Here is a 19,627-nt window from a genome sequence, read left to right on the forward strand (position 1 = left end):
AAGTTGGTGGAAAACACTTCTGTGAGCTGAGCTTCCTCTGCAGTGCAGGAACTGTTGGGCTCAGCACTTTTCCAGAAGGTTGTGCAGAGTCAGCAGCCAGCCCACACTGGAGCTGCTCTCAAGGACAGGTGCCCACAGGGCTCCCCAGACAGCGATGCTGATCAGCCCCCAGCCCTAAGAGTCCTAAGAGGCCACCGTTAGGACAGCAACAACCAAGCTGCGGACACTGAGCATATTCTGACAGTGAACAGGCAGAGCACAAGACAGGCCTGTGCTCACCCAGCATCAGGACAACATTCTAAGACCAATAGAGTCTTCACTCTCACCTGTAGATAAGGCTATGGAGGACCAGAAACACAGAGCTGAAGCTAGAGCCTTGCTCTGACAGCAGATCCCTAGGATCCCACTGCTGGTGACACTGTGTTTCCCTCAGAGGGGATACATCTAATGTATCTGGTACATCTTGGGTACCCCCCTTTGGGACACATAATTCCAAGTGTGGGGCAGGCTGAAGGACAAGGGTCAAAGTGGTCTAGGAGAGATTACCTTGTGCATGCTTCTAAGTTGGGGATCTGATCTTTTGGGGGTCCCACACTATTAGGAGTCTGGTAGGGTGGTAGAAGGTGCTGTAAACAGGGACAGTTGAGCCTGCCATGTAGTGAACCCAAATGTGTTCTTGGGCTCCATGCAGGGCCTATCTTGGCACCTGTCTAGGCTGTGAGCAGTTTTGTACTATTTGAGGAGCTATAATACCTGCAAGATCTTCCTTGGAAGAGACTAGTCTTGGAGAGCTGCTTCCTGGTTCGATTCTGAGTGACAACCTGAAACCAAAGATTTTCACAAAGTCAGAGAGGCCTGGGTCTACCATGGGATGGGGGAGGGCTGGCAGCTTTGTCAGGGCGAAGGTGGCTGTTCATGCGTATATCAGTCACAGAACTGAGGCATACTGTGAAATCTGCTTCGGGTCACAACTCATCCTCCTTCTGATGCCTCCCAAGGCCCTTGCTTATGTACCTACAACTCTTACTGAAGTATGTTTTAGAGCCTAGGAAAGCAAGGAGAAAGGCCATGTGGCTTCCTTAGCCAAGTTCATGGCACTGGTGGGTGGCAGGCAGGGATGCTAGGATGGAAAGCAGGCTCCATGGGACCAGACTTGCACTGTGAGGATGTCCTTTTGTGGCATGGAGAAGAAGGGAACCTCCTGCCTCCTTGTGGGAAAGGGAATGCTAGGTGGTCCTGGACCTTCCAGCAGCCGGAGAGGAACCAACCTCCAGTTCTTCCGCACACATGGGAGGAAAGCCAGTCAAGAGTCTCTCAATGGTAGCAACACTTCAGACCTTGTCTCACAGAAGGAAAGAGAAAAGTAGTGACCCCCAGGCTCCTCAGGAGGTGGCCTCTGAACCGAGGAGGGGCCTGTAAGAACATGAGCTGAGTTCAATAAAACCTGAACACCAAGGTGACGAGAAAGAGGAAGCAAATGAAGCAGGAGACTAGGGACGTGGAACCAAACCAAGAATGGAAACCAGAGCAGGCTGGCTGAACACCTCACAGGAAACAGACCCCTCGGGGATGCTGGGAAGCAGCTCATGGAAGAAGAGAAGGAAGGCAGAAAGCATGATCACAGGGGCTCTGGGAGGCAGACGCCAAGAATGGCTGTGGAAGAACTTGAAGGTATAACCTGTGGGGGCTGGTCTGCAGTGGGGAAGGCACACTGTGCAATTGGGGCAGCTGGAAAAGGCCCTCCTCTCTGAGGCTTTCTCTGGCTGAGCTTCTGAGTTTCATGGACTTCTTCACCCACCTGGCAGAGCAAGAGGAAAACCCAGGCAGGTTTCAGAGTTCTTCAGCAGCAGCACCCAGTGTCAGGAGGCCACCAAATCTACAGGCCAGGGGGAAAGTGCGAAGCCATGCTCAGCTTCCCGAGGAAGGAGGGCCCAGCTTCCGATGAACCCAGCTAAGCAAGGGATGGTAAGCAAGGGATGGATTTCACACAATGAATGGCTCCAGGGAGCAACAGGTGCTAAGAATGGAATTCCATTACAAACAGGATTGCAGGATTGTGGTTCTTGAGTGTGGTTTCCATGTTATGCACTTGGAGGGTGGGGTCCAAACATAAGAACTAATGAGAACCTGGAGGCTGGTGAAGCCCAAGTGGGGTGTGTGTGTGTGTGTGTGTGTGTGTGTGTGTCTGTGGTAAGGTGCATGTGTGTGTAAGTGCCTGAGGAGGCCAGGAGAAGTTGTTGGACCCTCTGGAGCTGGGATTACAAGGAGATGTGAGTTGCCTGATGTGGGTGCTGGGAACTGTACCCTGTGTCTTATGTCAACTTGACAGAAGCTAGTTATCTGAAAGGAGGGAACCTCAGTTCAGAAAACACCTCCATAAGCTCTGGCTGTAGGGAATTTCCTTAATTAGTGATTGATGGGGAGGGTCTAGTCCACTGTGGGTGAAGCCATCTCTGGGCTGGTAGTACTAGGTTCTATAAGAAAGCAGGTTGAGCAAGCCATGGGAAGCGAGCCAGTAAGCAGCATCCCTCCATGGCCCTTGCATTAGTTTCAGGCTCCTGCCCTGTGTGAGTCCCAGTTCTGACTTCCTTTGGGGATGAACAGCAATGTGGAAGGAAGTGTAAGCTGAATAAATTCTTCCCTCCCCAGCTTGCCTCTTAGTCCTGGTGTTTCACTGCAATAGAAAACTCTGACTAAAACAGGTTCCCTGAAAGAGTAGGCCTCTTGACCACTGAGCTCTCTCTGCAGTCCCAGAAAATAGGATTTCTTGTGGAAAATAAATATTTACGTAGAGTCATCACTCCTTCCCTGGCAAGGAGAGTGGTGTGACCTCACTGAGGAGACCCTGTCCTTGCACTCCTGTTTATCCACTCTTCTCTGTGTACAAAGTTCCCACGCACAGTCAAGTGTTCAAACCCCTGCTCCCTTCATGCTGGCCATGCTGTCTAAGTGTGGGAACTTGGGTCATTTTCCTTTAAACTGATGAGAGATTAACATGGAGAAGGAGAAGACACTGGCTGGGCCTCTTGGTAGAGAACTGGCAAGGCAGATGCTAGCCAGGCATCAGAGGAGCAAGGTCACTGATGTCCTCAGGTCTTGCATCCTTGACATTGAGGGGCTACCTTTAGGTGTGAGTTGGTACTCTGACAGAATCACACCTCCTGCCCTCATCCTGCCACTTAGAAACAGGACCTCCTTAGAAAGAGGGCCTTCCGTGCTGGGGGCAGAAAGGCAGCCCTCCTCTCTGGGTTCAACCAGCTTGGCCCAACAAAGAGCCTTTATGAGCACCAGGCTGGCTGTTGTTTAGCACAGAGGGGTGGGGGTGGGGGTGGTGCTCCACTTCTTCAGAATGGAAGGAGTAATTACTCATAATCTGCAGCTTGTCCAAGGATTGTCTCATGTTCACAAGTATTTATAGGTCATTTTCCTCCTTAAAGCATATTAGTGTTAATGAAAAACTACTGTCTCTTTAACGGCAAGATTGGAACATGAATGGAAAACATTATACTAGAACCTAAGTGGGAATAATTTCGCACTCCAGGCCACTCTTCAGGAACAGCAAACACTTTGTAAATAAAATGAGTCTGTTTGTGACAGATGCAGAGTGAGCGTGACCTCTGGCCCGCATCCGTGCTCCCATCGCCATGAGCTAACACACACCTCTACACTGTTCTTTATTTTGATGGATGCTGGGATAGCAACAGGGAGGGCAGGATGTCTGTACCCAAAGACAGGGAGTGGGGGGAGGGTACCCCATGACCTGGAACCATAGCTAAAGCTTTGAGCCACTGCTGCTGCACTGGCCAGGTGGGGATGCCTGAACAATGGTTCCCTAATCTGTTAAGAGACTGGTGGCCATGATTCTGGGTCACTTTCATGTACTGAGATGACACAAGATCAGGCTTTCGACACAGAGCTGCAAGGGATTAAGCAGTACTAGCTAAGAGGAGTGAGGAACGCACAGCGTACTGAAGCAGCAAGTGAGATGGGATATGAAAGGGATTCTGTGACAGTGACATTCAGGTGGCCAGTGATCAATCTCAAGATGGCTGAGATTTGCTTTGATGTAAGTCAGAGAAAGCACTGAGTGGAGAGTATGTCCAGCTAAGATGGGCAGCCAGAATTGACTTAAACCTGCTCTTCCCTCAGATCCTAAGCAATGCAGGGTGCACACTGAGGTGCCATCAACGAAGGGAGACCTGCAGATTGGAGCACGGCAGAAAGAGGATGCGTTGGCCCTTTACAGTTTTTCCGAGAAGTATATCTATTCATAGAAGCACAGAGACTGTGCCTGGGGCCCTTGGCTAGAGCCAGATGGAGAGTCCTACAGAGAGCTGAGAGGCCCAGGGACTGCCTGTGTCATCCATCTGTGAAACAGGACCTTGGGGAACGCTGGCCTAAAGATATGACCAGCTGACCTTCTGTCCAGTGCCAAGGGTCCGCTTGAGAGCCTGTCATGCATGGCTTTGGAGTCCACATGTGTTTCCCAGGCCACATGGGAAAGTGAACATACCACCTTCCTCAGTTGTGGGGCTTGAGGGACTGGGGCAAAGGCAGGTATCAAGGGCTGTGCAGACGACTGTTCTGGGGCCTTGTGTGGGGAGGATGGAAACTCTCAGGTCACCTCCCAGTCCCAGTCAGCACCAGGTCACCTGCAGGCACCTGGGTACTAAGAACAAGAGTGGACAGGCAGGATTCTCAGGACGGACGAGGACTCACTTGTAATTATCGTCTTCTACAAACTTCTGGAGCTCCTCAATGTAGCGCACAGACTTCAGGTACTTTTGCACGTGTGGCAGGGTAGTGAGGTGATCTGCAAAAGTCAGAACAAAACTCAGAGGCCTGACCGCCCAGCCCAGGGTACACTGACACAGACACACTGGGATCTTGAGGCTGGGTCACTGTCCTTGGGGCCTGGACCTAGAGTGGGGTCAGGTTTGAATTCCGCCCCTGTGGAGAATGACCTCAGCACTTAGCTGGGAGAAAGAGAGGGACGCTAAGGCTGGGGAAAGAGGCCCTGGCCCTCAGAACACACCAGAATCATGTGTCTGTGCCCAGAGAGATCTCCAGTGACAGCACTAGGTTTCTCCTTCTGTGCCATGAATGCTGCCCAGCCAGTACGGAAGTCCGTCCCAGAAGGTAGGTTCTGTGCCAGGTGACAGAGTCTGTTCCAGACTTCACATTAGCTTGTGTTGGACAAAGGCTGCTCCTACCACACAAGGAGTGATGGCGGCAGTGGGTGAAGTGAGCGGTGACAAGGCAAGGTTCTACTCAAGCCTGTGAGGCCTGTGCCACACTGTGTCACAGCCTTCCTGGAGCGACTAGGCCTCGCCACTTCTCTCTCCTTAGCCATCCCTGTCACTGCATTTCTGAGAAGGGGGCGGCCATGGAAGGAGAGAGGCTGTGGAGAAGCAGAAGTCCTGGAGAGCAGCAGGGGCTTCAATCTGCAGGTTCTAGGCTCCTCCAAGTCCTTGCTGTCCTCATCTCTGACATGAGGACAGTGACACCTGTGTCTGAGCTGGTGACGCCTGATACAAGTCCAGAGCACTGTGACATGAGTACATTTTCTCTGGGTAGAATTCAGAAATTCTGGGCCAGGCTGAGGGCCAGGTGCCATGTTTGGCTCTCTTTTCATGTGTGAGCAATCCACGGAGAAGAGGAAGTGACTTCAAGACGGGTACTGAGACTTGCTCCCTGGTGTGACTCTAAGGCCGAGTGTGCCGGCGGCTTTGCTGGTCTACGGCAATGATGAGGGTGTCTGAAAGCCCCAGAACAAGCATGCCAATGGGAGTGCAGGCCTCAGAGGAGAGCTGCCCTACACTATGGACCTATCTTGCCCTGAGATGAAGTGACCTGTGGCTTCCCTGTGGTCCTCCCAAGCAGAAGTGGCTGACTGTCTCACACCCTGTGTGACAGGTAGGACTCTCTTTTCTCATGCCCAACTGGTGTGTGGTGTAGGCCGGCTTACAGCTCTGTTCCTCACTCTCCCTGCCACTGCAGACCCCTGCCTGGATCTCGGTTCCCTCCCACAAAGGACTAGAGCACCTGACTCACGTTTAGCCTCACACCAAGGTCACAGTCTTGTATAAAATCGGTGCCTATGTGGATGGCATTCTGACTTCGCAGCTATAGGAAGTCTCCGATGAGCCTCTCTGTATCTTCCAGGCAGCTGCTGCCCTGCTGTCCCTCTGTCATCTGGCCACGTGCAGCAGAGCCTGGCCCATTGCTCACCACACCATTACCCCATTCCACTTAGGCCCACAGCTAGACTACATGGCCTAGCCTCCTGTGGCAGAAGTGGTGTGTGTCCCTTACAAATCCGCCTGACAAACTACCCTTGTCAGCTACTCCTCATCCCTGCCCGCCTAGTGCAGAGCCTGTGGGAGGACTCACAGGGAAGAACCACAAGAAGAAGGAATCTGGACCCAAATGCACTTGAAGAGCTGTCTGGGAGCTCCCCACCAGGTTTCTTGTGGATAAATGACGCAGAGTCAGCCAGACCGGGGTCATGCCACTTACTGGACCATGCTCCTCGTGTCTAACTAAGGATCTTTGGAAATGTATAAAAGGCCTAGCCCATGCCTAAAGCTCAAGATATCCCAATGGGGCTTTGTGGGCCTAACCTGGTTCTTGAAGCTTTCTGGCCAATGTGCTGCATTGAGACTGCAACCGCACAAGACATTACAATTCTAGCAGTAAGGTACTAACCATAGCTGCAGGAAACTTGTAAATCGGCAATGATTCGGAGGATGTTGTTCATCTGGTTGGATCTTTGTTCGTTTTCCATGATGCTGCCAGAGGCAGGGTATGCAGAATCAATGTAGATCAAGTCCAGAAGGTAGATTCCTAGGATTAAAGAAGACACCGAGTTACAGTAGGACACGTTACAAACCCTAGCGTTATAGACTCCGCCGAAAGAAGGCATAAAGAGCAACATGTGGAGGTGCGGCATGCTGTTTGAACTTGAATTCTACGTCTAACTTGTTCTTTGTGCGCGACTATGCACCAAACATTTGAGCAATGGCCGAAATGGACACAATGCTGGCAGACTCTACCCTGTCTGATTTGCATACTCTTCAATAAGGTCTTTTACCTGTAATCCAAATAGAAAATAACAGCCTATTTTTTAATGACTGGTGAAGTTTAATAACCAAGTCTAAGCTGCCATGCCCAGGAGAGCAGCTTTTGCTGGTTTTAATCATTTATTCAGTTATTTGTCTGCCCCTGCACATGTGCACACATTCATACAACAGTGAATTATGAAAGGACAGAAGAAGTTAAGAATAAGATATTTCTCTATACAAACAAAAAAAAAAAAAAAACCATCAAAAACTAAAAAACAAAAGACAGCACCAGGCAGAGATTTCTTCTAAGACGCTTACCAAGAAATAAGATGTGATGCAAACCAGGGCTCTGAGGGCCGGTGATGAGCAGGGTTGGGATGGGAATGGGGGCTCCCAGACAATTCAGGTGGGGAAGAGGGGGCAGGGCAGGGCCTGGCTTTGGCTGAGCCTCTGCATGGCTATCAGCTAGCTGATGGCAAAGCTACACTACAGACTCTCTGGAGACAATAAAGAGAGGTCAACACGAGTCCTTCATGGAGCTCCACGAGCAATGCTGATGTATAACGCACAAGGGCCTGGACAGGAGAAGCCATGCACAGTACAATTGAAGACAAGATGATCAAGATGAAGAGAAACGTCTGATGCAGATGAAGACGTACCAATGGGGAAGGTGTAATGACTCCAAAGCTGTATGCACGGAACAACACCATATTCTAACACATAAAGCAAGAAACCACCAGGGATAAAAAGTGAAATTACAAAATGCTTCAACTTCCCCAGCAGTGGGGGCATACACTTTTAATCCCAGCACTCTAGAGGCAAAGGCAGGTGGATCTCTGAGTTCAAGGCCAGTCTGGTCTACAGAGTGAGTTCCAGGACAGCCAGGGCTGCATAGGGAACTGTCTCAAAAACAAAAGAAAAAAAACCAAACGCAAAACAAAAACAAACAAACAAACAAACAAACAAACAAACAAGGCCACAACGCGTGGTGTGCTACACCATATAGAGAGCTCAGTAAATTCAAAACTCAACTCCACGGTCCCCACATCCTCTGACCGTATAATCTCCATCTAGGAATGAAGCACAGAAAAATGCTGCCATTGGGAAGTGCGCACATAAGAAACATCTAGGTGAAAACAGATCGGACGCTAAGGAAGACCTGCCCCACGGCTCTAACCAGCAGTTGATCCCTACAAGAGGCACAGTGCCGGAAGCTCCGCACTTGATCGGCGCTGCAGGCAGGGACCTGATTTCCTGGGGCTAGAGAGACCGAGAGTGCACTACCCTTGCAGAGGACCCAACTTAACGACTGGCAGGTTGCAATTGCCTGTAACTCTAGCTCCAGAGGGAAGCTGGTGCCTCTGGCTTCTGTGGGCACCTGTATACACATGCACACGTCCCAACATTATACACACACATCTTATTTAATATGACAAAAATAAATCTTTGAAAAATGTACACTTTCTATATTTAATGACTTTAAATGTAGTAAATCCTAAAGAAACCTTCATTCTCAGAATATGGTGCTAGCTTTAGACTAACTTTATCAAAATGATTGTATACTAAATCCTGACAAATGTCAAATATTACAAATTGCAAATGTAATACCATATAATTATAATTTACATTCATTGTATATACTTTTATATATTACATAATTGTGATATAATATATAAAAACAGACAATCTGTTTGAAGAAACAATAAGAACTTTTTTTCTTTTTCTTTTTTGGTTTTTTGAGACAGGGTTTTACCACGTAGACCAGGCTGTCCTGGAACTAGCCTAGACCAAATATTACGTACCTCTACCTCCCAAGTACTGAGATCAAAGGTGTGTGCCACCATGCCAGGCACACGCTCATTTTCCTACTTATCCTTCCAAACTCCCGCTGTGTAAAGCAGGAAAACGAAGCTCAGAGAGGATGTGAAATTGGCTAAGGTCACACAGCTGGTAAGTGACAGAGATGGGAGTGGAACCTCAGCTTCCTCCTCTATCTCAGGCTTCTTGCCACCAGGGAGGACTTTGCTCCCTCGCTCGCTCACTCACTCGCTCGCTCGGGTGCTGGGTACAATGAGTCACTCGTCTGCTTTTAAAATAGCTTCGCATTGTTCCGGGAAACCGTTAAATCACAGAAGCATCTGCTGGCTCCTTACAGGGCCCTTATCCGTTTCCTTTCCTTCTGATGTACTGTTTTCCAAATTTTAATAATTAATAATAATTTCCCTTGAATAAACATCCTAAGTGTGGTGGGTTTGAGTTCACAGATTCATTCTTTCTCTTGAGCTTAGCTCTTCCTGCTGTTTTTTTTAAGTGTAACTCAGTTGCCTCCCTGAGGATTCAGGACAATCCTGAAAACCCCATTATGTCTGAGACCACAACAAAAAGCATCCCCCAGTGCTGTGTGGGGTGGAGGGATGCGGGCCATGGGATGGGGTGGTTCCAGATGTAGTGTGCAGACTCCACTTAGCTGACTCAGAGGGCAGCAGCAGCTCAGCCCAGGAGCAGGGCAGGAGGTGGGGACTGAGGTTTCCTAGGGTCCGCTGGGAAGCCCTGACCCTTCCTAGACCAGCACCCCTGGGAGAAGGAGACTGAAGAGATAAAGGGCTGTACAGTCTCGCTACTGTGTGCTAAGATCTACATCAGCTCTGCCAGGCTGCAGCTCCCATATCCATCATACTGGCCTCCAGAGCAGAGCGGCCCTTGCTCAGACTCAGCTCTACTTGGAGACTCCCTTGTGTGGCCCAAGCCTCATTCCTGAGTAGTGCTCTACAAACCAAGGCCAGAGGAGTTCAGCGTACCCTGGGGAGGGGTAGGGGCTTGTCAGCTCCTGAGTCCCTTCTGTAAAACACCCAGTCAGCTCCTGAGTCCCTTCTGTAAAACACCCAGTCAGCTCCTGAGTCCCTTCTGTAGAACACCCAGCCTCTAGCATCTGACTGCACTTCAGACCCTGAGTAGTTAGAGTCATGTCACAGTGGTAAGGACAGGGTAAGTGACTGGGGACTGAGTCTTGTGAAGCTGGGCAGCAAGACATTCACAATTTTGTACTCCCTCAACAAACATGGCTGCAGAAATGGTGCACTACTGCAAGCAGTGCAGGGATCCAGGGAAGCCTCTTCTGTACTGTACCAGCCAACCACAGGGGACACGTCTGTGCCTACGACGTAAACCAGAGGCTTCTTCATGTCCCTTGAATCCTGACAGCTGACTTGTCAAGGTCTGGGGCAGGTCTCTCTGCTGTGGGTGCGAGTCCCCATGAGGGAAAAGGAGACTGTGAGAATGAAGGGTGTGTCTGTGTTAACCCAGACAACAACCTGATGAGATGCTTCTCATCACTCTCACTTCGGAGGTGAGGAAAGGTATCAACTCAAGAGACGGTCAGACGGGGCTGAGGCTGGAGCTACAGCTCAGTTGGAAGAGAGCTTACCTAGCACGCACAAAGCTCTAACTTTGTTCACCACATTTCATAATGAGACCCTGTGCAAAAAAAAAAAAAAAAAAAGGATGGCACTGACTCAGGGTTACTAAGCACTTACTACATCCTGGTCCTAAACTGAAGATGCGGTCAGACTGTTGTGTAAGGACAATGCAGACATCAGGAAACCATGGTCCCTCTTCTACCGACAAAGGAACAGAAGCTAGAAGAGGCTGCATTCCTCTCTTGAGGGTCCAAGTCAGGATCCATACACAGCTCTCGCCAGCTTCCACATTGTTAGTCTTGGTTACACTGCAACAGGCTGCCTGGAGTATCTGGAAGCCAGTGAGGCAGCTGAACCATGGCATGGCTGCCTGGGCTCCGGCTCTTTCTCCTCATTTCTACTTTGGGATTAACATTCTCCAGAGGGGCTTAGAGGGAGGCTGTGGCTCCTCCCTCCTCTTATGCATCCCAGGCCTGCCTGAGCACATCGGTCTCAGGTCTCAGTGGCCCACCCAGACCTGGGGGCCCTGCCAGCTCTGCCACATAGACCCACAAGGAGTAGCAGAGGGATAGCCATGGGAGGGATGGTCTGGCTACAACTGCCATAACCATGGAAGGTAGGTACCCAGACACCAGCCGTACGGGACCACCCAGTAGCTGGACCAGTGCTGGGAGCCCATCTGGCCTGGGATAGTACAGCTCCTGTTCCTATTTAGACAGTGACTGCAGCAGATGACACTGTGCTGTTGGCCTACTACCACAGGCAGTAATTGGTCCAGCCACTGGCTTTGGCTGCAGTGGCGATGGGTGGTGCCAAGGGACTAGGCTAGACTGTGAGGTACTGACACAGTGAGGGAGGCTTAGGTGACGGGAATAGCCACTGTCTATCATGCAGGTGGGGGAGGGGGATGTGCTGCTAGTCTCAGGGCTCCTTTATTCTCATTGGCCACACTCTGTTAAGAAACTGAGGCTTAGGAGAAAAAAGAAGATAGGGTGGGAATTCAGGCTTATCTTGACAGCAGTGCTCAGGGTAGGGACTGGGAGGCATGTGGCTGCAGCCTCTCACTTGGGGCACTGTAGCCAGTGAGCAACATCACACAACCATTCCAGCCCTCCTTTGAGGCAAATGGCTCCCCCAGTCTCACTTCTGTCCTGTGCCACCTTTGAACCCACTGACAAAGGAGATGCCTTCAGAGGGGACCCCTGTTGGTGGAGTGCAGCGGCGTCTGCAAGCCAGGAGCAGGCAGCCCAGCTGAGCCAAGGCCCACGGCTGGCCCAGCACCCCACAAGCCCAGGGAAGACTCACTGCGCCCTTGTTCTTTCTAGCCACCCTGTCTCACTTCCACCCCCAGTCTGGTTTTGGTTTTTCTCACACCGCTATCTTTTCAGTATGGAAAATTCTGCTGGGTCGAGGGGAAAAGAAACCTGCCCGGCAGGAGAATGCGCCACTTTTCCATTTTACCGCTTTCTATTTTCTCTTTCAAAATCTGAGATGAAAGACTTTTTTCCATGCTCTTTTTGCTCTGCCTAAAAAGATGACTTTGAGAATTCAGAAATGAGGAGCTGGCACCCAGAGCTACACTTGTGTGGTTCCACCCCATAAACCATCCTGGTAAATACCAAATGAAATAACAGAGTGCCTGCTCATTAGAGCCTGCGTGGTTTGCTTTGGTCTAAGACAGCACCAAGCAGACCCCCTGTCTGTGGGCAGCCCTGGCTCCCTGAGAGGACGGATATGATTGTATTAATTAATGCCTGCCAATTAACATCTATCATGCAAACTGGGAACTTCAGAATGAATCCTTACTTAAAGTCTAAGCCTTATGGAAAGTTTGTGGCCTCTGACTGCCAGAGAGACAAATGTTTCCCAGGCCCTCAGCAAGGGACAGTCACGTGTCAGGTGGGGAGAACCCATGGTTTCCGGTTTGAGCACATGGTCTCGTTAGTGATTGCAAATGCACGTGGGCAAAGTCCTGTAGCCAGGACAAAACCCTGGGGTGCAAGAGAGTCCCATCCCCTCCAGACTCCCTAGGTGAAATGAGGACATAGCCTTAGGTTTCCTCAGGAGATCTACAGGTGTGAGTGGGCTGGTGGCTGAGCCAGAAGCCCCCCAGAGAGCCATGAGGCAGAGCATGTCAGACTGTTTACTGTCTGCATCCATCTGTTTACTGTTATTGGGCTTGTTTTGCGCTGGACACTGTGCTGTGTTAAAAAAACTTCTCACTTGATCCTTCAATAACTTCACTGGCGGAAGAAAAGAAGCTGACGCGTTGGTCTGCCCAACACCCTGCTCCCCACTCTTGGAAACAGCCCCGTTTTCCTTTGGGAGAAATCATACCTCCCACGCTCAGAACCCATGTGCTCAGTGGGTCTGGAGCAATTCCATTCCCTCCTCTGCCCTGGGAGTGAAAACAAACTTTATAAAATAACTATACTGAAAAGAGAAAAAACCTCACCAAATTGTTCAGAGAAGACAAAAATAAAATTACAAACTATCCACATATGATGCAAAGTTGTATAACTGAGGGAAAAGAAATGTAGCTACAAATACTTAACACTTTAGACTAAAAAAGGGAAACTATTTTATAGAAATCGAAAAACAAAAGGAGCACAAATAAAAACAGGAAAGCAGAAAACTTTAAAGATTTAAATTACGTTTATGTATTTCTGCGTGTGTGCACACACGCACACTACAAGGCACATGCCGAAGGTAACTCACAGAAGTAGGCTCTCACCTCCCACCTCATGGGGTCTGGAGATGGAACTCAGGTGGTCAACCTTAGTGGCAAGTGCCTTTCCTCACTAAGACATCTTGTTCACCTATAAAAATTTTAAATCAGAAGTGGCAAATAAAGGTGATGTTTAATTCTGAAAAAAAAAAATGGTGGTGGCACACACCGTTAGTCCCAGCCCTCGGAGGCAGAGGCAGGCAGATCGCTGAGTTTGAGGCCATGTTCCAGTACAGCCAGGACTATACAGAACAACTCTGTCTTAGAAAAAAATAAATAAAACCCCCCCAAAACAAAAAACCTGTCAAGTTTTTAATATGTATGATTAAGGGGAAAATAAAATTTTAAGAAGACTGGCGTCTAAGTAGGGATGAGGGGTATGATCCCAAGCATGCAGAAGTTAAAGAGTTGCAGTTCTCTTTTCAAGGCGCCTTCTAAATACCTATGTTCCACCCACAGACTGAGCTACTCCCAGCCCTGGTCCAAAAGCTTCTCTGTTGAAGAGGGCTGGCACCACTGGAGAGACGAGAACACCAAAGTGCTGAGAATAAGACACTAAGTACTTGATGTGAGAGGCTTGCACTGCCCTCTGAAGCCATGTTGACATCTGGGTCCATGGTCCTGCTGCAGCTGGCCATGCTATGTCTGTAACCTGTATCACCACTGAAGGCCATACAGATATCCTTGGTGTGTGCTGCCACCTGAGGCCATGTTAATATCTGTTGGCCATGATACTGCTGGGAACTGTGTCCAAGACCATGCTACCACTGGAGACCATGCCGAGGTCCACGGCATGTGCTGACACTGGAGGCCAGGTGGATATCCATGATTAGTGTTGTCATGAGAAACCAAGTAGAAGTTCATGAACCATGTTCCTGCTGACTGAAATGGACAAGGACACTTCTTCTGCAGTGATATTGATGACTTAGGACTCACATTTGAGAGAAACACACACTCATACTTACATGCACGCACGCGAGCGTGCGCGCATGCGCGCGCACACACACACACACACACACACACACACACACACACACACACACACACACACACAGAACAACCTAAAAGGAAGCCATCGAGGAGAACTGTACAAACGGTGATGCGGAAGCTGAAGTGTGGCTCTCCACAGTAGATGGCTCTGGCAGGGTGTGGGTGGTGGGAAGGGCTCACGTTTAAGGGCTGGTCACCAGGAGTGTGGACTGTATGGACAGCACAAACTGGACTTGGCTGGTTTTTGTTTTGTTTTGCTTAATTCTTTTTTTTTTTTTCGAGCCACAAGGGTTGAGGGGGCAGACTTGGAAGGACTGGAAAGTAAAGGTGATCAGGATGCACTGTGTAGAACTCCCAAATAATCAGTACAGGTAGGTTTTGAAAAAGAGAGAGGCCAAGTACTCAGTCCTCGGCAAGACATCTGTATCTGTTCTCTCTCCCATCTCCTCTCCAGCTCAGGGCAGACTGTGTAGAGGGGTGGAGAGAATGGCAAGAGTGAGAAGACAGGGAAGCACTATGCCACGCTGTCCTCTGACATACATGGCTGTGCCACTCTGTCCTCTGACATACATGGCTGTGCCACTCTGTCCTCTGACATACATGGCTGTGCCACTCTGTCTTCTGACATACATGGCTGTGCCACTCTGTCCTCTGACATACATGGCTGTGCCACTCTGTCCTCTGACATACATGGCTGTGCCACGCTGTCCTCTGACATACATGGCTGTGCCACACTGTCCTCTGACATACATGGCTGTGCCACTCTGTCCTCTGACATACATGGCTGTGCCACTCTGACTTCTGACATACATGGCTGTGCCACGCTGTCCTCTGACATACATGGCTGTGCCACACTGTCCTCTGACATACATGGCTGTGCCACTCTGTCCTCTGACATACATGGCTGTGCCACGCTGTCCTCTGACATACATGGCTGTGCCACGCTGTCCTCTGACATACATGGCTGTGCCACGCTGTCCTCTGACATACATGGCTGTGCCACGCTGTCCTCTGACATACATGGCTGTGCCACGCTGTCCTCTGACATACATGGCTGTGCCACACTGTCTTCTGACATACATGGCTGTGCCACGCTGTCTTCTGACATACATGGCTGTGCCACGCTGTCCTCTGACATACATGGCTGTGCCACGCTGTCTTCTGACCACACAGCTATGGCACATGAACTCACAGCAGCTGAGGCATCTACAACACAAGATCAAGCTGGCCAAAATCCTGGCACAGAAGGGAGACAACCTCAGGCTCCACACCACGCTGAGGAGCTCTGGCAGTGGTGGTTGCTGGGGACGGAGAAGAGCTCTCTATTGAGGATATAGTCTCTGTAGTTCCCCATGCTCCAGTGGGTGGCCCGCCCCACTCGCCCATAGGCAGCACCACATGGCCTTGCTGGGTGACTTTAAAAACTTGCATGAATTGGAAGGGGTTGTGGAGGGGAAAAAAGGAAGAGCTGAAGGCAGGAGATGGGGTAAATAAACTCTCAAAAATAAGGAAAAACCTAACAAGATAGAGGAAATGAATACTTGAAACAGCTGTCTTCTTTAAGTTGTGTCAAGAAGATACAGTGAACTTTTTAATAACCAAAAAAACCTTTTCAATAACTAAAAAAGAGAAAACATTGAGAAAGTTGGTAACATTGAGAAGCATGACAGCGACTTGGTTCATAAAACTCATCCATCAAGCCTCATGAGAGGAAACCGGACACTACTCCAACAGAAAGCAAACTATCTGCAGTTCTTTTTTAGGACTGGTTTGTCTGTTGTAGTAAAACCTGGCAGATTTGGTACAACAAGGGGCCATTGAGACCACCTGAAGAATGATAAGAGACCAGATGATAACACTTCCCACAGAGCATAGACCAGCTAACAGAAACCCCAACACTAGCTATGAGAAGCCCTTTTGAGTTGTTGGTCAAGGATGTCCAAGAGACTCCCAAAATATTATAGACTACTGCTGTTACATTTGGTTGTCCCTCAGAGGTGAACGAGAAGCCCCTATTGTTGAAAACACCATAAAGTTTTGACATAGGACCCAGAGGATCTGGATCTGACTCGAAAGCCTCTCCCTGAGGACTAGCTTTCTTGGTACCAGAAGGTACCATGCAAGCTTCCAAAGAAGTTAAGCAGCCAGCAGTCCTGCTCATCTGTGACACTTATGAACCACGACAGTGAGCGTCATGGCATGACAAGCCTAAGGGTGCAGGAGACTCACACTTTGGTGTCAACCAACAGCTCTCTAGCTACTCTTAGGGACAGCTCAACAAGATGGAAATCACACCTGATTACTAGAAACTTCCTCAGGACTAAGTCATGGTTCTTAGAGGAGAATCCACAACCACAACCACCACTTTACTAAACCAGCACAATCCCTAACTGCATTCTAAATATTTATTCTTATACCCATAGATAAGTGCAGTTCTCATCCTGCATCAAGGAAATTTCTCTTTGCAACAGATGGAGACCATTATAGGCTCACCACCAAGCAAACCCAGACTTTTAGAACATAGTCCCAACATATACATCTTGTACAGCTGAGGCTCAGGGATCACTGTGGAAGAGGGGCAAAAAGACTGTAAAAGCCAAAGGATTATACTGTTTGCTGTGAGATTGTACATACAGGATGTCTGACCAACATGGCTGTCTGAACAAGGGTGACACCAATAGACGTTAACGTGGAGTGGGAAAGCCCATGAGGCCTCTGCCCCTAGATAAAGAACTATAGGAAAGGAAGGAATGCTGAGTGTGTAAGAAACAGTCTTCCAAAGGGAAGAGCAAACCGAACAGTTATCCAGTTCCAAAAGATCATCCCCTAAAACATTCACATACAAATAACATTATACAGACTGAACGGGGGTTGTATTCATGTGTCTACACACATATGTATACATGCATACACACACATGCACACACACCAATACAACACCTTCTCTGTCCACATAACACGACTTATGTGTATGTTTTAGAGACTCTGTGTGTGTGTGTGTGTGTGTGTGTGTGTGTGTGTGTGAAAGAGAGAGAGAGAGAGAGAGAGAGAGTGTGTAACAAAGATTAAGGAAAAAGAGGCCATGAATTTGAGGGCGCATAGGGTGGGTACATGAGATGTCAGAAAGAGGAAAGGAAGGAAGGAAAGGGGGAAATGATATATTATAGTTTAAAAACATAAAAATTATTTTAAAAAAAGAAATGAAAAGAGGAGCTGGGTGATTGTTCCATCAATAAAATGACTGCCATGAAAGCAAAAAACAAAAAAAACCAAAAAACAAAAACAAAAAAAAAAAACAGGTTAAAATTGGGTGTGGCGATCCCTGTCTATAACACCAGCACTGGATGGTCAGCCTCGCTGAGCTAAAATGCCTCTCCACATTCAGGGAGGAACCCTGTCTCAAAGACAAGGTAGAGAGCACCTAAGGAAGACACCTGATAATGACTTATAGCTACCATGCATGCCCCCATACCTATGCACATACACTGACATGAACATGTGTCAACATACATGCAAAAGAATTAAAATATCTCCAAATAAGTTAATAAAATAATCAAAATACTAAAATACTAAGCCAGACAGGTTTATTTCAAGAGGGCAATTTTATTGCATCATGTGTTCTTGAGAGGTGCTAAAATGGTTTTGAACCTTTAATTCCATTCCTGCAATGCACTGTAAAGTAGACTTCTTCAAGTTGATGAGAGATGAGCATTAGAAAACTACACAACTGGGGTTGGGGATTTAGCTCAGTGGTAGAGCGCTTACCTAGGAAGCGCAAGGCCCTGGGTTCGGTCCCCAGCTCCAAAAAAAAAAAAAAAAGAACCAAGAAAACTACACAACTACACAGAGCTTGTCCTGCAAGTTTGAGGCCAGTCTAGTCTACAGATTGTGTTCGAGGACAGCCAATGCTACAGAGTAAAACCCTGTCTCAAAAACAGGAGAGAGAGAGAGAGAGGAGAGAAAGGAGAGAGGAGAGAGAGAGAGAGAGAGAGAGAGAGAGAGAGAGAGAGAGAGAGAGAGCTCGAACTAAACAGTCTCGCTGATATTGGAGTCTGAGTAGGTGGGGGCAAGTGTAACACGTTTGCACATGTCAAAGGCATACGTCAACAGGATGAGACAGAGCAGCGCATGTGAAGTAACGAAGGTGCACACAGCAGGGCCACTGTTTACAGACGACATGATTAGCTACTATAACAGTTATGCAATGAGATAACCTAGGATAGCCAACTGAAGAACCATTAGTCCTAATAGTAGAGTTAACTTCAAACTAAGACACCAGTACCTTACATGCCAACAGTCATTATGTGGAGAACGTAATGGAGAAACAGATCAGCAAAAAAGTATCAAACACCTGGAAGTAAACCCAAAAGAAACGAATAGGTCCTGCACATAAACAGTAGATAGAAAAGTTAGACTAAATCATTAAAATTAAATGTGACATTTTCCAGGCTTATCACTCCTCCTATGAGTAACCCATTTTATTGAAATAAAGGTAGAGGGTGGTGAGACGGCTCAGTAGAAGATGCCTGTTGTGGAGCCTGAGACCTGAGTTCCATGCCTGGGACCACACGGACGAAGAGAAACAACAAAGGCTGGCAGCTGTCTGAGTGCCACATGGCCGGGGTGCACATGCTAAGAGATAGGTGTGTGTTCCCTTTCTGTCTTTTATGTCTCCTTGGATCTGACTTCCTAGGTGAGAACACCAAACTTTCATAATGAAAATCAAAACCAACAGGGACCCACAATTTGTCACCATGAAGAGAGTAAGACACTATGGAGTGCTCAGTCCTAAATGGCATACCTGTTAAGACACTCCTCCTTCCTAAGCTCAGGGATCATCTCAGAGCCGCTGCACACATGAATTCACAGCAGTTGTAACAGCACACGAGAGACCTGCCTGAGTTCAAGTCAGACAGAGTTCCAGTGTGGAGTGGGAGACAGACACTGAGTCCCAGGCTTAGTTGAAGAGTTATTAGCAACTGATGGCTGCTGAAGGTGGGAAGCCAGTTTTCTTTATGAAGGCATGGCCCTTGGATGGCTCTACATGCAAGACTAGTTAGGCAGCACAAACTGGACTTGATGGGTTAAAAAAATAACACAGAGTTGGGTGGGTGGGAGGTGGGGGTAAATATGGGAAGAGCTGGATGAGGGAGGTAAACAACAAAATATACTATATGCAAGTCTCAAAGAAATCAAGAATCTTATAAAGACTTCCAAGGATATCAAATCAGACGTAAATAAGTGATGAAATAAATTCTATTGCTAGATGGGAAGGCTCAGTCTCACCAGCAGGTCAGTAACTGCCATTCATGTCCAAATGCCATGATTCTTGAGTTCCTCTATCGTTAGAACAGAGCAGCTTTGAAAGAAGAATAAGGAGGGTGTGTCCTCATTAATGCACACGCTTTACAAAATCTGAAATGCATCCT

At 48.4% G+C, this 19,627-nt stretch overlaps 1 protein-coding gene across 36 annotated transcripts in view; it reads right to left on the bottom strand.

Annotated features, from left to right (window-relative positions):
* The window catches only part of Ralgps1 (Ral GEF with PH domain and SH3 binding motif 1), a 236,831-nt gene that overhangs the window by 31,994 nt on the left and 185,210 nt on the right, over window positions 1-19,627 (bottom strand). For all 36 annotated transcript variants that reach the window (XM_087645656.1, XM_087645638.1, XM_087645637.1 and 33 more), the window contains 3 exon segments: window positions 6,709-6,846; window positions 4,720-4,813; window positions 754-821 (listed from right to left, as the gene is read on the bottom strand). In XM_087645656.1, coding sequence (XP_087501782.1) covers window positions 754-821; window positions 4,720-4,813; window positions 6,709-6,846 — 300 coding nt within the window.

Source organism: Rattus norvegicus, chromosome 3 (genome assembly GCF_021556685.1).
Source record: "Rattus norvegicus strain SHRSP/BbbUtx chromosome 3, alternate assembly SHRSP_T2T, whole genome shotgun sequence".
Lineage (NCBI taxonomy): Eukaryota > Metazoa > Chordata > Mammalia > Rodentia > Muridae > Rattus > Rattus norvegicus.